This window comes from Helianthus annuus, chromosome 13 (genome assembly GCF_002127325.2).
Source record: "Helianthus annuus cultivar XRQ/B chromosome 13, HanXRQr2.0-SUNRISE, whole genome shotgun sequence".
Lineage (NCBI taxonomy): Eukaryota > Viridiplantae > Streptophyta > Magnoliopsida > Asterales > Asteraceae > Helianthus > Helianthus annuus.
Genome location: NC_035445.2, coordinates 65,059,756 through 65,076,334, shown reverse-complemented (window position 1 = coordinate 65,076,334; position 16,579 = coordinate 65,059,756). Strand labels below are relative to the sequence as shown.

Genomic DNA, 16,579 nt, shown 5'->3' with positions numbered 1-16,579 from the left:
CAAAAACTTTGAGATTTGGACTAAAGTGACAAAACTGGCCAAAACACAGGGACAAAAATGGCAGTTTACTCTTAAAACTCTGTTACTTTTATTAGTTCTTTTATCGCCTAGCGTTGTCTTCTTTATTTCTAAGGGAAGGACTATAGCAGGAAAGTTATATAACGCAAGTCAGCGGAAAAAATATTGATATATATGTCTCTTCTTCTTCCTTTAATGTTGGTTTCTAAATTTCAAGGGGTGTGATTCCAAAATTTCATACGGTGCGTTCGGGATTTTCTCGCATTTTTAACACTATTTTTTAAGGGGTGCGCCTGTCACCCCATCACACACTGTAGGTCCGCCCCTGATTTTTGAGGAAATCTATTGGCACACCAGCCAATCTATCCGCACACTTTGCTTTTTCAATACGGGTCGTATATGTTCAAAAGTCAAAAGTCAAATTTGCAAGTGTCACTGGCTGCTGGCTGCTGGCTGGACCAATATGGGTCGTATAGGCCTATACGGGTCGTATTGCATTGTTTTTTTTTTTACAATTTTTTGTATACATTTAGTCATAGTTTTAACAAAGTTTAATAAAAGAATTCTTTTATTTTTTAAACAAGAAACATTTTTAAAAATTCATCATGTAGTATAGGTTTTGTACATGTTTATTCTACTATAACATCCATGTTATAAGCGTATTATATACTACACATTTTTTTTACAAATTTTTGTATACATTTAGTTATAGTTTTTAACAAAGTTTAATATAAGAATTCTTTTATTTTTTAAACAAAAAACATTTTTAAAAATTTATCATGTAGTATAGGTTTGGTACATGTTTATTATAAGCGTATTATATACTACACTTTTTTTACAATTTTTTGTATACATTATATATTATAAGTTAGCAACTTTGTGTTGCATTGTGTGTTGTACCCCAAGCTTGGGAAGTGTTTCAAAAAAAAAAAGAAAACTTTGATTTTCCACTTTTAACCCAAACATTTTCATATTTTGTATTTTAATCTCTATAATTTTTTTACTTTTAACCCAAAGTTTTCCATCTTTTATAATTTAATACAACACTTTATTATTTACAATTTTGGTCCCCCATACTTTTTATCTTTCGCAAGTTTTTCTTTACGTTTCGTTCTAAATTTTGCGAGTTAACATGTCGTAGCGTGCATGTGAGGTTCAATGTTTTTTGCTCTATTTTTTCATATTTGACAGACCCGTCACAACGTGTCCATTTTTTCCCTTTTGACAAGTTCGCCGCAACGGGCGGCTCCTAGATCAACTAAGTTATTATTTTCTACGTTTTACGTTTCAGGTTAATTTCTTCGCATTAACACACTGTAACGGGTGTGCGTGGTTCAATGATTTTAAGTCTGTTTTTCGTTCAATGTAATTTTTCCCATTTTATCTATTTTATTTTTAAGATGTTGAGAGTCGATGTCGTTGTGGCATTGGTGCTACTATGCACGGTTTTACGAATGTTTTTAACCTATTAATTTTTTTACTAATATTTTGTTTTGGTTTACCCCTATACTTCCTTTACTTAAAAACTATTTTTACGTGCATATTTTATTTACGGGTAGGTATAAATATGATTTGTTCTACATTCCGACGTAAACTTTTTTTATAGACAAGTCAGGTCAAATATAATACGTTTTCGTTTAAAGTAACCATTTTTACGTGCATATTTTATGTACGTTTCTATATAAATTCAAGTTGTTCTACGTTTCGACGTAAACTTTTTTGGGAAATGTTTCAGGTCAAATATAATATTTTTTCGTGTTTATTTTATGTATGTTTCGTAAAGTTTGTTTCGAACCGAGTGGAGTCAGATTATGGTTTCTTTTTCTTCCCTTTTTTCAAAAGATCTAATTAATCTCTTTCGATTACATGTGCAGATTTTCCTTCATACACGTTACGTTTTCTATGAATGAGTTGGGTCACATATAATACGTTATGATTGTTCGATATGAATTTGATTTACTTTACGTTTGATCCAATCACAATGCTTATACAGGTTACATCGAGTTCAACTAGATACGTCGAAATATGTGTTTTCATATGGATAATGCGTCATATAACGTTTGGACTAATCCATTCAATGTTTACGATGTACCCGCCCGGCAACGCGGGCGAGTCTTATTCCTAGTTTAATTGTAGTTTTTAACAAAGTTTAATAAAGGAATTCTTTTATTTTTTAAACAAGAAACATTTTTAAAAATTTATTTTATAGTATAGATTTGGTACATGTTTATTATATTATAATATCTATGTTATAAGCGTATTATATACTACACTTTTTTATAAATTTTTGTATACATTTAATTATTGTTTTTAACAAAGTTTAATATAAGAATTCTTTTATTTTTTAAACAAAAAACATTTTTAAAAATTTATCATGTAGTATAGGTTTGGTAAATATTTATTATACTATAATATCCATGTTATAAGCGTATTATATACTACATTTTTTTCACAAATTTTTGTATACATTTAATTATAGTTTTTAACAAAGTTTAATATAAGAGTTCTTTTATTTTTAAACAAAAAACATTTTTTGTATACATTTTTATGTACTTTGCTTTTCTTTTCATTTTTTATAACTAATCCTCACAACTTTCAATATTGATATCAACACCCCTTCAACTTTCTAAAATTTTTGTTAAGTGTTATATTCGTCCCTCAAGTTTTACGTTGCTACTTTTAATGTACCCGTCAGTATAAATTCAATTTGAAGTACGGTCTGACTTAAACTTTTTCAAGAAATCGGTCGGATAAGTTATAATACGTTCTCATGCTTATTTTTATATGTACCTTTTAAGTTGGTCTACGACTCTACCTTTTAATGTAATTTTTATCGTATCAGTATAAATTCAAGTTAGTTTACGATCCAACGCAAACTTCTTTAGAAAATGAGTCATGCCAAATATAATATGTTCTTGTGTTTAGTTTTATGTGCGTTTTCAGGTGTTTTACACAATTTTATATTGCGATTATTCTAATTTACGATATAATGTGTGTTTTTTATTTAGAGTTAAATGCCATTTTAGTCCCTGTGGTTTGGGTCATTTTACCAGTTTAGTCCAAAGGTTTCATTTTTAACCTGTGTGTTCAAAAAGGTTTCACAGTTGCCATTTTAGTCCAATAGGTTAACTTCATCCATTTTTTCTGTTAACGAGAAGGCCAATTCGGTCATTTTATATGGCTGAATTGCCCTGTTAGTTAACAGAATTACATACAAAATGACCGAATTGGTCTTCTCGTTAACAGAAAAAATAGATGAAGTTAACCCAGTGGACTAAAATGGCAACTGTGAAACCTTTTTGGACCCACAGGTTAAAAATGAAACCTTTGGACTAAACTGGCAAAATGACCCAAACCACAAGGACTAAAATGGCATTTAACTCTTTTATTTATCTTTCGATGTGCACAGTCGAGTGTTTGTAATGAACCCAAAACATGTACATATTGAATTTCTGGTTGCTATAGCATGCATCAATACAGTAATGAACCGAACCAGCACAAACTGAATTTCTTTAGCGACGCCGCCTTTGTAAAAACTATGTACAATATCACTTTGATCACCTCGACTTTCCAACCATGTCAAAATAAATTCGACTTTGTTTACGTTTTATGTCATGTGAGTCACTTGGTGTTAGAAATTCGTGTTTTTGTTTACCGCTTTTTCCGAGTTTTGATCGTCGTTTGGTTGCTATTTAGCACGATTTCACGTCTCCGTCCCGCAACGTGGAGGCTTAAGACTAGTTAATGGTAATTTAATATATTGTATAGATTTTATAAACAAAAAATTACATAAGAAAGTAAGATATGTATATATATTTTGGAAAATCCGAACAGGTACACCCAATACCTACAGGTATGCCGGATACCTAACGGGTACCCGATAAATAACCGATGAGTAATGAGTCGAGTTTAAGGTAATATTACCATCGAATATGAGAATAGAATTTACTATAGCTGACACATTTTCATAACTCGTTATATTCAAATGATAAATTCTGGACTTAAACTTTTAAATCTCACATGAAAAAAAAAACACATTTTCCATTATTAACTTCCAAATAATTGATGTGCTTAATGGTTGCCACCTTCCCAAAGCCAATGCAACATGTCATCTTCTTCATCACACATATTCAACCCTGTAAACCCGAAGTCAATATCACATTCAGTCTCATCGTACCATGATACCCCCATTGTTTTTAATGAATCTAAGCTCAAGCTTTCATCTTCTCTCTCATCAACATTCCTTTCATTCTTGCCACCATTTTCATCTTCAATTTCTCTCATCCATTGTTCTATCTGATATTCATCAGGCATGCTTAAAACTCCACTTGAATCCATAGCTTCACCCTCCAAATAAAAGCTCAAGCTTTCATCTTCTCTCTCATCAACATTCCTTTCATTCTTGCCAACATTTTCATCTTCAATTTCTCTCAACCATTGTTCTATCTGATATTCATCAGGCATGCTTAAAACTCCACTTGAATCCATAGCTTCACCCTCCAAAAAATAGTGGATGTTGAACACTTCATCATCTTCAAACTCGAACTGTTTCGACTCCAAGTCGCCACTAATAACATTATCATGAACTTGATTATCTTTGACATATGTTGTAAGAACATTTGAACAATTCTCCAAGTTCTCATGGACTTGTTTCTCCATCACCTTTGGTAAAGAAGGTGAGTTGTTATTCCTGGAAAACATATTCTGGTTATACTTTTTTGCGACACTACGGCTAACACGACCAAGTCTTCGTTTCTTTTGGTTAACTAGAGTGGATACGTCTAATGATGCATTCTTCAAGAAACGATAACTCTGGCGACTTAGACGAGAGTTCCAGTGGTTTTTAATCTCGTTATCTGTTCGGCCGGGTAGATGACTAGCAATCATAGACCACCTACAAACATTTAAGGAACTCTTTAGCAATTAACATGAACTTACATATGTAGTTCTCGTTCAAACTCAATATATAGGTCGGAATAAAAATTACATTAGATATAAATATTACATTTATTCTTGCTAATGTACATTTACAATCTAACCTATCACAAAAAGAAAGTTTTATTCATGCGATGCGTTCACAAACATTTATATTACCTTATGAACGCATCGAAGATTTGTCTGAGTGTCAAATAGGTCAAGAAATGTTTGTTATTTCCAGATCACATTGTAACATTAGGGAATGTTATGTTTCCCTAATGAAGGTCCGAAAATATTAGCTTATGTGTGTATTATGTTTATTCCCTGATCATGTATGGTCCGTATTAGTGAGTATATTTCCGGACATGGTTTGTGCGTCCGGAAATGATGTCTAGCCTATATATATGTGTCTGTAGGTAGACTTGTCAGATTTTTGAGCTTTGTAACCATTCTAACTATGTGTTATCATTGGCGTGAATAGAAATGCGATATGTGTGTTGATTTCTCTGTTTTCTACACCTTCTATTGCTTATAGTGTTCGTATGATGGATTCTGCACATCATATCTAAGTTTTGTGTTTGTATTCGATCCTGACTGTTAGAGGTTAAGTGACCTTACAGCTTATATATCTAAGTATCTAAGAAATATAGATGAAAAAAATCATTAAATATGTATAGTAGTCGGGTAGTTAAACAACGTAATTATAAGAAGTTACCAATCTAAAGAAATGCAAAAACAGTACAAAAAAACTTTATTGTACTAAACATAAATGTAAAATAAATTATTTTATATCTACTCTTCATCGAGTTTAGGCAGTTGAAATGCATACTTATATTCATCCGAAGTTACCCATCCAAACATATGCGAATAATAGTAAACCTAGAATATAAAAATATTAAATATATACTCTTTAACGTTGTCAGGTAGTCAAACAGTAATCAAGTTTCACCGAAGTAACCAACACAATTATGTGGGAAATTCGATTACGAGGGCTAGAAATATATTTTATTTTGAATGCAACTCTATATTTAATAAAATTTATATAAGAAATGCTGATAAAATAAATTAAATGCGAATGTACGTTTAAAATTTGGAAGGGGCTAACATACAAAAGTTACCTGAGAAAAAATAATTTAATAAATAAACAAATACATTTTAATTTTTAATTAATAAGTTTTAGTACTTGTTATTATATGGCGTGAGAGAACTAAAACATTCAATGTTGTGTCTACATTCTAATAAATTAAATAAAAATATAATATTATCATTATTTTTAAAATACTAAATGTTATTAAAAAAGTTTAAGATGGTTTTTTCTTATTATACTTTAATTGAAATCTATAAGAGGGTAGGAATGTAGATTAGCCTATCTCAATCTGATATCCGCTCATGTAGAGTTTAGATGTATATTTTTTTAAATTTGAGCTTGGCCCCTAATAAGAGAAGGCATAAAAGAAGGCACATGCATGCTAGGGAATGGTGCTTTTAACAAACCTGTTTCCAAATGATTTATGTAACATTACGATCATTTCATCCTCTTTGACGCTGAAATGGCCTCTTTTCAAGTCTCCCCTTAAGTAGTTTATCCATCGCAGTCTACAACTTTTTCCGCATCTCAGTAAACCTTAATAAAATATTTTGGGTAACCCAACAATATTAAGATATCCACTTTAGGTTTATGAATATGAGTAATTTAAAAATTAAAATGTTTTTCAAATGTATAAATGGTACCTGCATTTTTAGGTAAAGATTTCCAAGAACCTTCCCCATTGGATTGAATGTACTTAACCAATTTTTCATCTTCTTCGACTGTCCATTTCCCACTCTTGAGCCCTATCTTTTCGCAGCAAGTTGATCTTCCCATTTTCGTTATGTTATTAAGAAATAGAACAAGTTTTGTATATGCCTAGTAAGTAAGAAATGTGTGTGTGAAGAAGAGGTGGAGGGGAGATAGAGTGTGATAGTATAAAGGTTTTGGTTGCTATGATAAGATATTTATAGCCGTGCAAAGAAATGAAATGGTTTTCAATCATGTAAGGTAGAGTTCTAGAGTGGTACTCGTCACATATTGCATTGCTAACATCACATATAACAATACATTTAGCATTACTTATATTATAAATTTTTATGAAACATATTCATCACGTTCTATAATTTTAAATAATGATGCTACAGGTCACATATATATGTTCACATAAGAATAACAATTAACAACACTATTTTACTTCAATTATAATCAAGTGAAGTGAGATAAATAACTAAGATTTTAATCCATGTTTTCTTATTCGTCTAATGTACTCTAAAGAACATGGTATCTACTAGCTACTCGAACATTAACTATAACTGTACATAAGCTTCTATCCGAAGCCGTCCCAAAAACTATTAAAAAATTTAGGCTTTGGATGAAAAAACAAAAGAATTGGCCTCAAAAATGTAGTTAAATGGAAAATAAATTAAAAAAAAAACTAAAACCTTGGTAGTGAAGTATATTATTTTAACTATAACTATGACCTTAATCTTACACACATCTTGTCAAACGAACTTTTTTTCTCATTTTCACATTACTTAACGTAAGACTAGATCGTAGAGTTTACGGAGACGCAAAGCATATTATTTTAGAGAGATTCTATTGGTACACCGGTCATTCTATTTACAAATTTTGACAATTCAATACGGATCGTATAGGTCTACGATCCATATTGCATAAAGTTAAGATATGGCAGACTGACAAGTGCAGGGAATATATGACGGCTGGCTTATACGAATCGTATAGGGCTATACGATCCGTATTAAGGCCCTGATTTTTTTATGTTTGAATTTTGGTGTGTTGTATTTGGTTTTTTGTGTTTTGGGTTTGGTTAATGGTGTTTATCATTGGTTATTTTTGTTTTAATGAATTTTAAAATCTTTATTTTTTTATCGTTGTGTATCATATTATAGCGTATCATGTCATATGTATCATATTTTTAACTTCTTAATATTTTATCGTGACGTGTCGTATGATATTGTATCATCCATGTACCGTATCGTGTTGTATCACAGTTTTATTTTGTATTATTTTGTATGTTGAGATATTCACGACGTGTGATATTATACATTATACGTAACCAAGTAAACCAATCTAAACAGTTAAAATAAACAATCACAAATACAAACAAACTGAAAGTGTAACCAATGGGGTGGTGGTCCATTGGCAAAGGCAAAGCCTTTAAAAACACCTAGATTAGGAAGGGGGAGGTCTTGGGTTCAAATCCTACAAACGACAGAAGATTTAAGAAATTGGTTGTTCAAAAAAAAAAAATAAACTGAAACTGCAAATTTAATTACATAATAAGTTTGTATATATACATGACATTGTCCAAAATACATACATAGTCAAAATACAAAAAAAAAAAAAAAAAAAAAGAAGTACAACAATCCTAAACCGTTGGATCCGCATCCTAACCCTCATGAGTCTTGCCTGAGGGCCCCACCCCCTGAGTCGCGCCTGACGACCCCGGATCTTGTCCAAGGCGAGGCGACAACGTCGATATCGGCAATGGTGTCTGACCACGCTCGATAGCCGCCTGTATATCACCTTGGATCGCCTGCATGAGAAGGGCCTCAGTACGGGAATGATGGACGTCTATCCGCGCCTGCAGTCGGCCCTCCATCTGTTGTAACGCAAGCGCCACAGCTGGTGGGAGCTGACCGTACAGAACATGCTCGGGGTACTGAGGCACCCCTTGTGGCTGCGGCCGCGATAGCGATGGCGGAGGTGGTGGTTGAGCGTGGTCACCATCGGCGTCATCGTCATCGTCGTCGACATCACCACCTGCCGGCTCTGGCAGCTCCTCTTGTAACTTGGCTGGGGGGTTGGCGGGGACAAATAGTTGCTCGTCCGTTCCTATAAACTGAAGTCCAAGCCCAGGTAAGTCACGCATGATATGTATGTCGACCAGCGTCTGCCGTGTCAACCTGGTTGGCTCAACCGTGCCCTTCGGTGAACTGTGGGTCCTGATGGGGAACAAGGCCCAACGCAGCGACGGAGGGCACACGTCTCCCCCCATATAAGACAAAACAGATAAAACAGATCCCTAATTGAAACACTCGCGACTCTGCTCGCGTAGTGCAATAGATGTGGCAATAAGCATGTGCAGGTAACAGAACAGGGGTCTCCGATACGTGAAACCCTCGACTTCGAGCGACCAAAGCGACCCCAACCGATTACTTGCGATATCCTGACAAGTGTCGAACGGGGTAACACATGGACGCCCTCGGTGTAGAGGGGTGTCTGTCTCCTCCATCAAATAAAGGTCGCTGTGCACGGTAAAGTCTCTCAACGACATCTCATGTCGCTGACCCCCTAACGAAAACTAACCTCAACCCACAGATCATTGGGGTCGTCAAGCTCCTCTGGCTGGTTTGCATGCCTGGGAGCGAACTCGAACGATGCCAAGAACTCGCAGACCATGACCCGATACGACGGCAAGTATGCCAGCTGAAACAACCTGTCACACAGTGTGGTTAATATCCATTTCATATACAAAACAAAGAAAAAACAGTAACAAATAGTATACCTGTCCCACAGAGTATTATGTCCAATTTAATCTCGGGCTCTCGTCGCCTCGTCCACCTCCTCAAGAGTCGTCCAATCTACGGCCGCATGGCCACCGATCTCCATCCGCCGAAGCTTTTCACATATGTGAAAATCCTTAGACCTATCCTCGAACAGTAGATAAGGATTATCTAGAAACGGGTCAATATCTGGGCCACCGCCCCCACGCTAACGTCCACCGGCCCCCGCTCTCCTCTTCTACCTCCACCTCCACTTCTACCACGTCCGACACCTCTACAGCTACCTCCACCTCCACCGCCACCTCAACCACCCCGGTCCCTCTCTCGCCCGATAATGTCAGGCATATCAATCTAAAAAATATAACAATTTTTAATATTTTTTTATAACATTTTTAATTTAGTTTTTAAAAATATAACAATTTTTAATATTAAATATATCCTTTTTATAATATTTAAAAAGTATAACAATTTTTAATATTTTTTTAAACAATGTAACAATAATTTTTAATTTTTAATATTAAATATAACATTTTTTTCATTTTTTTTAAATATAACATTTTTAATGTATTTTTGAAAAAATATAACATCAATTTCTATTTAAAGATATAACATTTTTACGAAAAAACTAAGATTTTAAACATATTTTTATATTTTAAAAAGAGTTAAATGCCCAGATTGTCCCTGTGGTTTGTCCTTTTTCACCTTTAGTCCCTAACTTTCTAAAATTACATCTATAGTCCCCAACTTTTCAATTTCCGTTCCCAGATAGTCCATGTGCCTAAAATCAGTTAGTTTTCTCATTTAAGAGGGTGTGAAATGACAAAACTACCAATTCTTAAAAAGGGCAAACCACAGGGACTATCCGGGCATTTAACAAAAAAAATTCTCATTAATAAGTCAAATTTCAAGTGGGTCCCACAACCTACCCTACCCTCACCCTACCCCCTATCATCTTCTTCTCCACATCCATCACCCACGTGCAAATCAGATTAAACCAACCCCTACCACCTGCAAATCACGGCGACCATCACCACCACCACGACCAATGGTCTCACACTTGTTTTTACTAATGCGATTTTTGAGAGAAATTTACAATAAGGTCCTCCATGTATCCAACTTGGTGTAATAAATTCACAGAGTTGCTTTTACAGTATGAATCTTCACATTTACATGTTTACATATGATAAAATCTCTTAGATGAGAAGTTAGAGCGTTACAAATACACTTCTAACCACCACTTACCATCGTTGCCTCCTACAACAAACGATAAGTGATTTGATTTTAAAAATCATAAGAAATATTTGTTTGGAAAGAAATTCCTTTAAAAAAAACTAAAAGTTGGGGTACTTGTGATGACAGATAAAGAAGAAGGGTGTGAAGTGTGAGCATCATCAAAGATACATACGCATCCAGTTTTAGCGAGATCTAGCCAAAACCAAATTAGAGTGTGATGGAAGGAAGGATCCTGATGATAGTTGTGTTGTGAGATCGATCGAAGGATATTGTGTATTGAATAAATCATATCTATCTATCTGTCTGTCTGTCTGTCTGTCTGTGATTGATTGCATTTGAGATCGATCGAGCGAGCGAGCCATTGAGGCATCTCAAGAAAGAGACAAGTCCAATCCTTCTTCTACTTCTGCTGAAATTTAACCAACTTGGATGTGGAAAAGAAGAAGATGATGAAAAGGGGCAGGGTGAGGGTGGGTAGGTTGTGGAGCCCACTTGAAATTAGACTTGTTAATTAGATTTTTATTTTTTTATTATTTAATTCCCGAATAGTCCCTGTGGTTTACCCTTTTTAAGGAAAAGGTATTTTTGTCATTTCACACCCTTTTAACTGAGAAAACTAACTAATGTTAGGCACAGGGGCTATCCGGGAACAAAAATTGAAAAGTTGGGGACTATAGCTGTAATTTTAGAAAGTTAGGGACTAAAGGTGAAGAAAGGGCAAACCACAGGGACTATCTGGACATTTAACTCTTTAAAAAACATAAAAGAGAAAAATAAGTGTTTTTGGGCCTATACGCATCGTATTGGCCCATACGTATCAGATAAGCCCATAAGTTTAAAAAAACAAGAGTTTTTGAAGCAATACGATGCGTATAGGCCTATAACATCGTATTGCTTCATCGGTCAACGAAAAAAACCCAAAATTGACACAATTATATGGTCAAAATCAAAAATTTAATACGTATAAATGATGAGGGTTCGGAGATAAATACCTTACTTGCCTTTGAACTTGAATCCTAACCGTATCTTGACCATATGTTCTTCACCGTATGTGTGTGTATTTGGATCGTATTGAAATACAAACACCCTGTTAATCAGGGGGTTATATTGCTTTGGCCTTTAATACACATCGTATAGGCCTATACGATACGTATTAACCCCCTGTTTTTTTTTGAAAATGTAGGGGGATAAGACCTATACGATACGTATTCCCCCCCCCCCCCCGAATTTTCAAATGACCCCCTGTTTTTTTTAGAAATCAGAGGGGTAATACGCATCATTTAGGCCTATACAATGCGTATTAACCAGCAATACGACAAAGTTTAGGCATAATACCAAAAAAAAAAAATTTATCGTGTTTTCCTCGGTTCGACGCGTATACGTCTCGTATTTTGACGAATTTTGGCGTATTTTTTTATTTTATGAAGTATACCATCAATATGCATTGTTTCGGTGATGTTCGTTTGCGTGTGATTATCGTATTCTATGATTATGTATAATTTTGTTTGTAATCCACTTGTATTGTAAAGGGTCGTGTTATATGTATACGTGTCTTAGAATATCATTACTTGCGTAGTTTGGCGTATTTTAGCGCATTTTGACGTATTTTAGCGTGTTTTGACGCATTATAGCGTATTTGACGCATTTTAGCGTATTTAAGTGTATTTTGACGTATTTTAGCGTATTTTGATGTGTTTTAGCGTATTTTGATGTATTTTAGCATATTTTGACGTATTTTAGCGTATGCTGACGTATTTTAGCGTATTCTGACACATTTTAGCGTATTCTAACTCATTTTAGCGTATTCCGACGTATTTTAGTGTATTCTAACATATTTTAGCGAATTTTAGCGTATTTTGACGTATTTTAGCGTATTTTAGCTTGTTTTGACGTATTTTGGCGTATTTTGAAGTATTTTAGATTATTTTAGCGTATTTTGACGCATTTTAGCGTATTTTGACGTATGTTAGGCTCCGTTAAACAAAATTAAAACAAATGGAATACATTATACAAATAAATTATTCTTTAAAATTACAAATTAATCAAGATAATGCACTATCTTGTCAATATTAGGCTTCGTTATCATTTCATACCACGATATGCGTTCCGTGTAGTCTTGCGTCCAAAGTGATGCTTCTTCGCCTCGGTGTCTTACCCATAGATAGTTTGGTGACGGCATTGGATAGTCCCCTTAAAGTTTGACATGGATGAAATGACCATTGTCTTGATGGCGGACACGTCCGTGCTTTGGATGATAGAAAGGGGAATAAAGTCGAACAGCCTCTCATGTCTAATATGTGAATAATCACACCAAACCTATGGGCAAGAAGGAGTCCTGCCTGAGGTATAATGCTCCGTAGGTGCTCTCCCAACTCCAGTAAAATTTATTCTCTTTAGTTGTGTGGCGTAGTCTCCCGCTAAATCATTGTCTAAAATGTACTTCCACATATCTTTGTTCGCACCCATCAACTCTTCAACTAGTTGGCTCCAAATAAACCCAAAGTAGTCTTGTTCCAACCCTAAACCCACAGCCATAGCCCGGAACCCACAATGGCCATCCGGCTTGACATCTTTTATTCTTGAAATGTGGGGGTGAAACACTTTTGGAATTTGATTTTTGAATCTAAGAACATATTCAAGCATTAGATCATCAGTGATCAACGGAAACCCATGGTACTCGCAAGGCTCTTTTTTCTGTGAAGCCGTTGAACGATTGCATCCCATTTACGACCTTTGAGACTTTTGAGACATTGCAGATGTAGATGGTATTAGAGAATCTTGCAACTGTACATAAGAGCTGTGTCGAGGATGGTCACACCTATTTTGTTCGAAAGGCCTAACTGAGCGAGTTTCGCAGGTTGTTCTCTTCTTTGTTGTTGGACCTTGGACGTTGGCCAACCGTGAGTGTTTTCTTGTACGACATGCGGTTTTTTGTCGCTCATAAATGGGTTTAACACCGCATTGATATTCGATATGATGCTTTTCTTCACTTGCGGGGGTTTGGTACACATTTTCTGTCTCACATCTTCGAATTCTTTTTCTACATCAATCTCTTCATCATCAAAAGTTGGTGGATTCAGGTCAAGTTTTCTCCAGAAAATGTCTATACCATCAAGCTGAATATGTTCTGCAAAACAAAAGAAGCATTACACAAGCATATTAAATTAATACAATAAACAATTTTTATAAGTCTATAAGTACCTGTATTTTGCAATCTCTCCAAACAACAGGCACATAACAACCTACAACCCGTGTACAGCTGGCAGCCACATGTTGATCCAAATGACCGCAACGTTGATAGTCTCCGTGTTAGCTCGTTTTCTAGTAGGTTAAGAGCATGGATGGAAACTTTACAAAGTAGGTTGCGAAACAAAGGAATCTCAAGGTGGCTGTTCATTCGCTTGGTGTGACTTTCTTCCAAACATTTCTTTATTTGCATATATTGTTTTAGTACCAAGGTGTCCACCTTCTTCTCCAGGGTTTCTAGACTGCATTTTGGTGTGTTGAGCTGTTTCTTTAATGCAGCATGTGCGCCTTCAGTTTTATTTGTTTGATTGGTCCATGCAGATACAAATTTATAGCGGGATGTGTTTAACCAGTTATCCCACGGATAATTAAAAACATCTGAAAAATATAAACGTATTCAAATTATATATCTATTTCAATGAATGTATTAACTTAAGAGAAACCGTACGTTTGCTTTGTTGACTGAGAAGGTGTCTATGAAGGTTGGTGAGGTTATAATTGTATAACTCCTCGTTAGCAGAATCACACACTGTTTTCCATTGAAGAACAAAGTCCTCCCAATAAGGTGGAGTAATGAATTCTTGCAATGCTTTACAATATTTTGTAAGATGTGGAACCTGCAAAGATATCTGTGTGTGGCAGGGAATATTTTTTACACACGTTTATCAGTGCTTGGTCTCTGTCCGTAAGAATTACACACAGCTCCAGGCACTCATGCAGCATGGACCTGATCCTCTCTAGGACCCAGGCGTACGTTACCTCCTGCTCGTTTGAAAGAAACGCATGCGCAACACAAAAGGTTTTGTTTGTCGGCGTAATACCCAAAACTTGCAAAAATGGAAGATTGTACATGTTAGTTTTGTAGGTCGCGTCGACCATAAGCACATGCGGGAATGCCTGCCACGTTTCAAAGGACTTGTTGTGATAGAAAAATATATTCTGAAAGACATTGGTGAAAGGTTCCGCTTGTATGTAATAGGTCATCTTTTTTCCTGGAGTATTTGTTCCAATCTCTGCATGGGAGTCGTTTTTTATCGAACTTTGTGGGCCCAAATCTTTTGGCGAGCGTTGTGTATATCCTTCGGAACACATTTGTTTTCAGGGTTCTGTTCGGTTACGGCTTTCCAGATTGTATGGGGCTGTATGTCTTGATTTGTCAGCTCTTGCACCAGTCTAAACTCATTAGGAATAAGTCTCTTGGCATATGCGTAACCTTCCAGATGTTCAGCAGGGCCGTGGTTATGCTTCTCGATAATTTTTTTTTTTTTGCAGATAATCTATCCGCTAAGTTCGACGACTTTGGTCGAGACGACCTATCACCATAAAAGGGCATTTTGCTGCTGGTTTTCCTAACCGTGGCCTTACCCTCATGCTCACCACTATGACAACATTGGAGCCATGTCCAGTGATCCTTGGACCGTCTAATAACAATAACGTATTCGTTGGCTAAACCCCTTCTTTTTACGCAACCTTCCAACTCATTGCGGGATATAAAATCCTAAGTGAAAAATATATATAACATTTATAATATTTTTTTAACAAAAAAAATATATAACATTTATAATACATTTTAAAAAATATATAACATTTATAATAATTTTTTAACAGAAAAATATAATATTCATAATAAATTTTTAAAATATATAGCGTTTATAGTAATATTTTTAACAAAATATATATCATTCATACCTGATCATTTTGTACGAAACTTCAGGGTAAATGGGTTGCTCGTCACCCCAATGACTCTTGCGCGTAAGAAGGCTCACCAACGTCTTGTTGTACGCCCGAGGCACCACTATTGAAAAAGTTATTGTCATATTCTTCTTGAACGTACGAGGCACCGTAACCGGCTTCATAATTCAGACACTCAATGGTTAAATGATAACGGCGCATCTAAAAGCCTTCTTAATAATGAGTAAATATACTTTTACCTCGTTCAGATCTGGCAACAACGGTTGGCATGGCTCAAGAAACTAAAAAAGCCAATGGGTAAAAGGTAATGGTAAATTTAACGCTAAATAGAAAAAAAGTAAATAAATACTTACCTCGTTGAGGTCTGGCAACAACGATTCATTATGATAGGGACGGAAGCCGGACACGACCTCGTCTACGTGATCATCATTTCCTCACCCATTTTAAGAATCAAGGACAATAGGCTCTTCCTAATACAAACGGTGTGCTAAGTATTTAATAAACAAAAAAAAAGTTAAAAAATGCTATACCATACTGCTTTCCGAAATAAATGTGCTCGTGTTTGTGTTGGACGACTTGCCAAAAATATAATTACGGTTGAACCAAGACATGGTGGAATCGAATATAAAGAAAAAACGAAGAGAATGCGAATCGCCTTCGTCTTCCTCATTTATAAAGGCTAAACAAGATGCAAATTCACATATCAATACGAGTAGGGTTTGCATGTGAACCCTATCTATCAGAGTTGATAGACAACCTTTTACAGTACGCATCGTATATGCCTATACGATGCGTATTAGGTAGGAATGTGAAGACAGCGTCAGCCTTTGACAGACCTTGAAAATTGAATTTACCCTAATACGGGTCGTATAGGCCTATACGACCCGTATTGGTGGTGTCGATTTAATTTTGCAAA

At 35.3% G+C, this 16,579-nt stretch overlaps 2 protein-coding genes across 2 annotated transcripts; both read right to left on the bottom strand.

Moving 5' to 3' along the window:
- Nucleotides 1–3,980: 3,980 nt before the first annotated feature.
- On the bottom strand, nt 3,981–6,884 carry LOC110897619 (transcription factor MYB58). The gene is made up of 3 exons (XM_022144382.2): nt 6,667–6,884; nt 6,430–6,559; nt 3,981–4,912 (listed from the first exon to the last, which is right to left on the bottom strand). Exons 1-3 carry the CDS (start codon nt 6,797–6,799, stop codon nt 4,090–4,092), a joined length of 1,086 nt encoding a protein of 361 aa, XP_022000074.1. The 5' UTR covers nt 6,800–6,884; the 3' UTR covers nt 3,981–4,089.
- Nucleotides 6,885–13,493: 6,609 nt separating this feature from the next.
- On the bottom strand, nt 13,494–15,933 carry LOC110900653. The gene is made up of 4 exons (XM_022147533.1): nt 15,903–15,933; nt 15,738–15,821; nt 13,927–14,349; nt 13,494–13,852 (listed from the first exon to the last, which is right to left on the bottom strand). The coding sequence occupies exons 1-4, from the start codon at nt 15,931–15,933 to the stop codon at nt 13,494–13,496; spliced, it is 897 nt and encodes a 298-aa protein (XP_022003225.1).
- Nucleotides 15,934–16,579: the final 646 nt, after the last annotated feature.

Bases quoted from the DNA above. Each gene is read 5' to 3' on its own strand.
- LOC110897619 (XM_022144382.2), bottom strand. From the start codon at position 6,799: ATGGGAAGATCAACTTGCTGCGAAAAGATAGGGCTCAAGAGTGGGAAA. The intron at 6,560-6,666 runs GTACCATTTATA...TATTTTATTAAG, and splicing joins ATCTTTACCTAAAAATGCAG to GTTTACTGAGATGCGGAAAA. The intron at 4,913-6,429 runs GTTTGTTAAAAG...AAATGTTTGTAG, and splicing joins CATAAATCATTTGGAAACAG to GTGGTCTATGATTGCTAGTC.
- LOC110900653 (XM_022147533.1), bottom strand. From the start codon at position 15,933: ATGCCAACCGTTGTTGCCAGATCTGAACGAG. The intron at 15,822-15,902 runs GTAAAAGTATAT...TGAATTATGAAG, and splicing joins TGTTGCCAGATCTGAACGAG to CCGGTTACGGTGCCTCGTAC. The intron at 13,853-13,926 runs GTACTTATAGAC...TTTGTTTTGCAG, and splicing joins GGAGAGATTGCAAAATACAG to AACATATTCAGCTTGATGGT.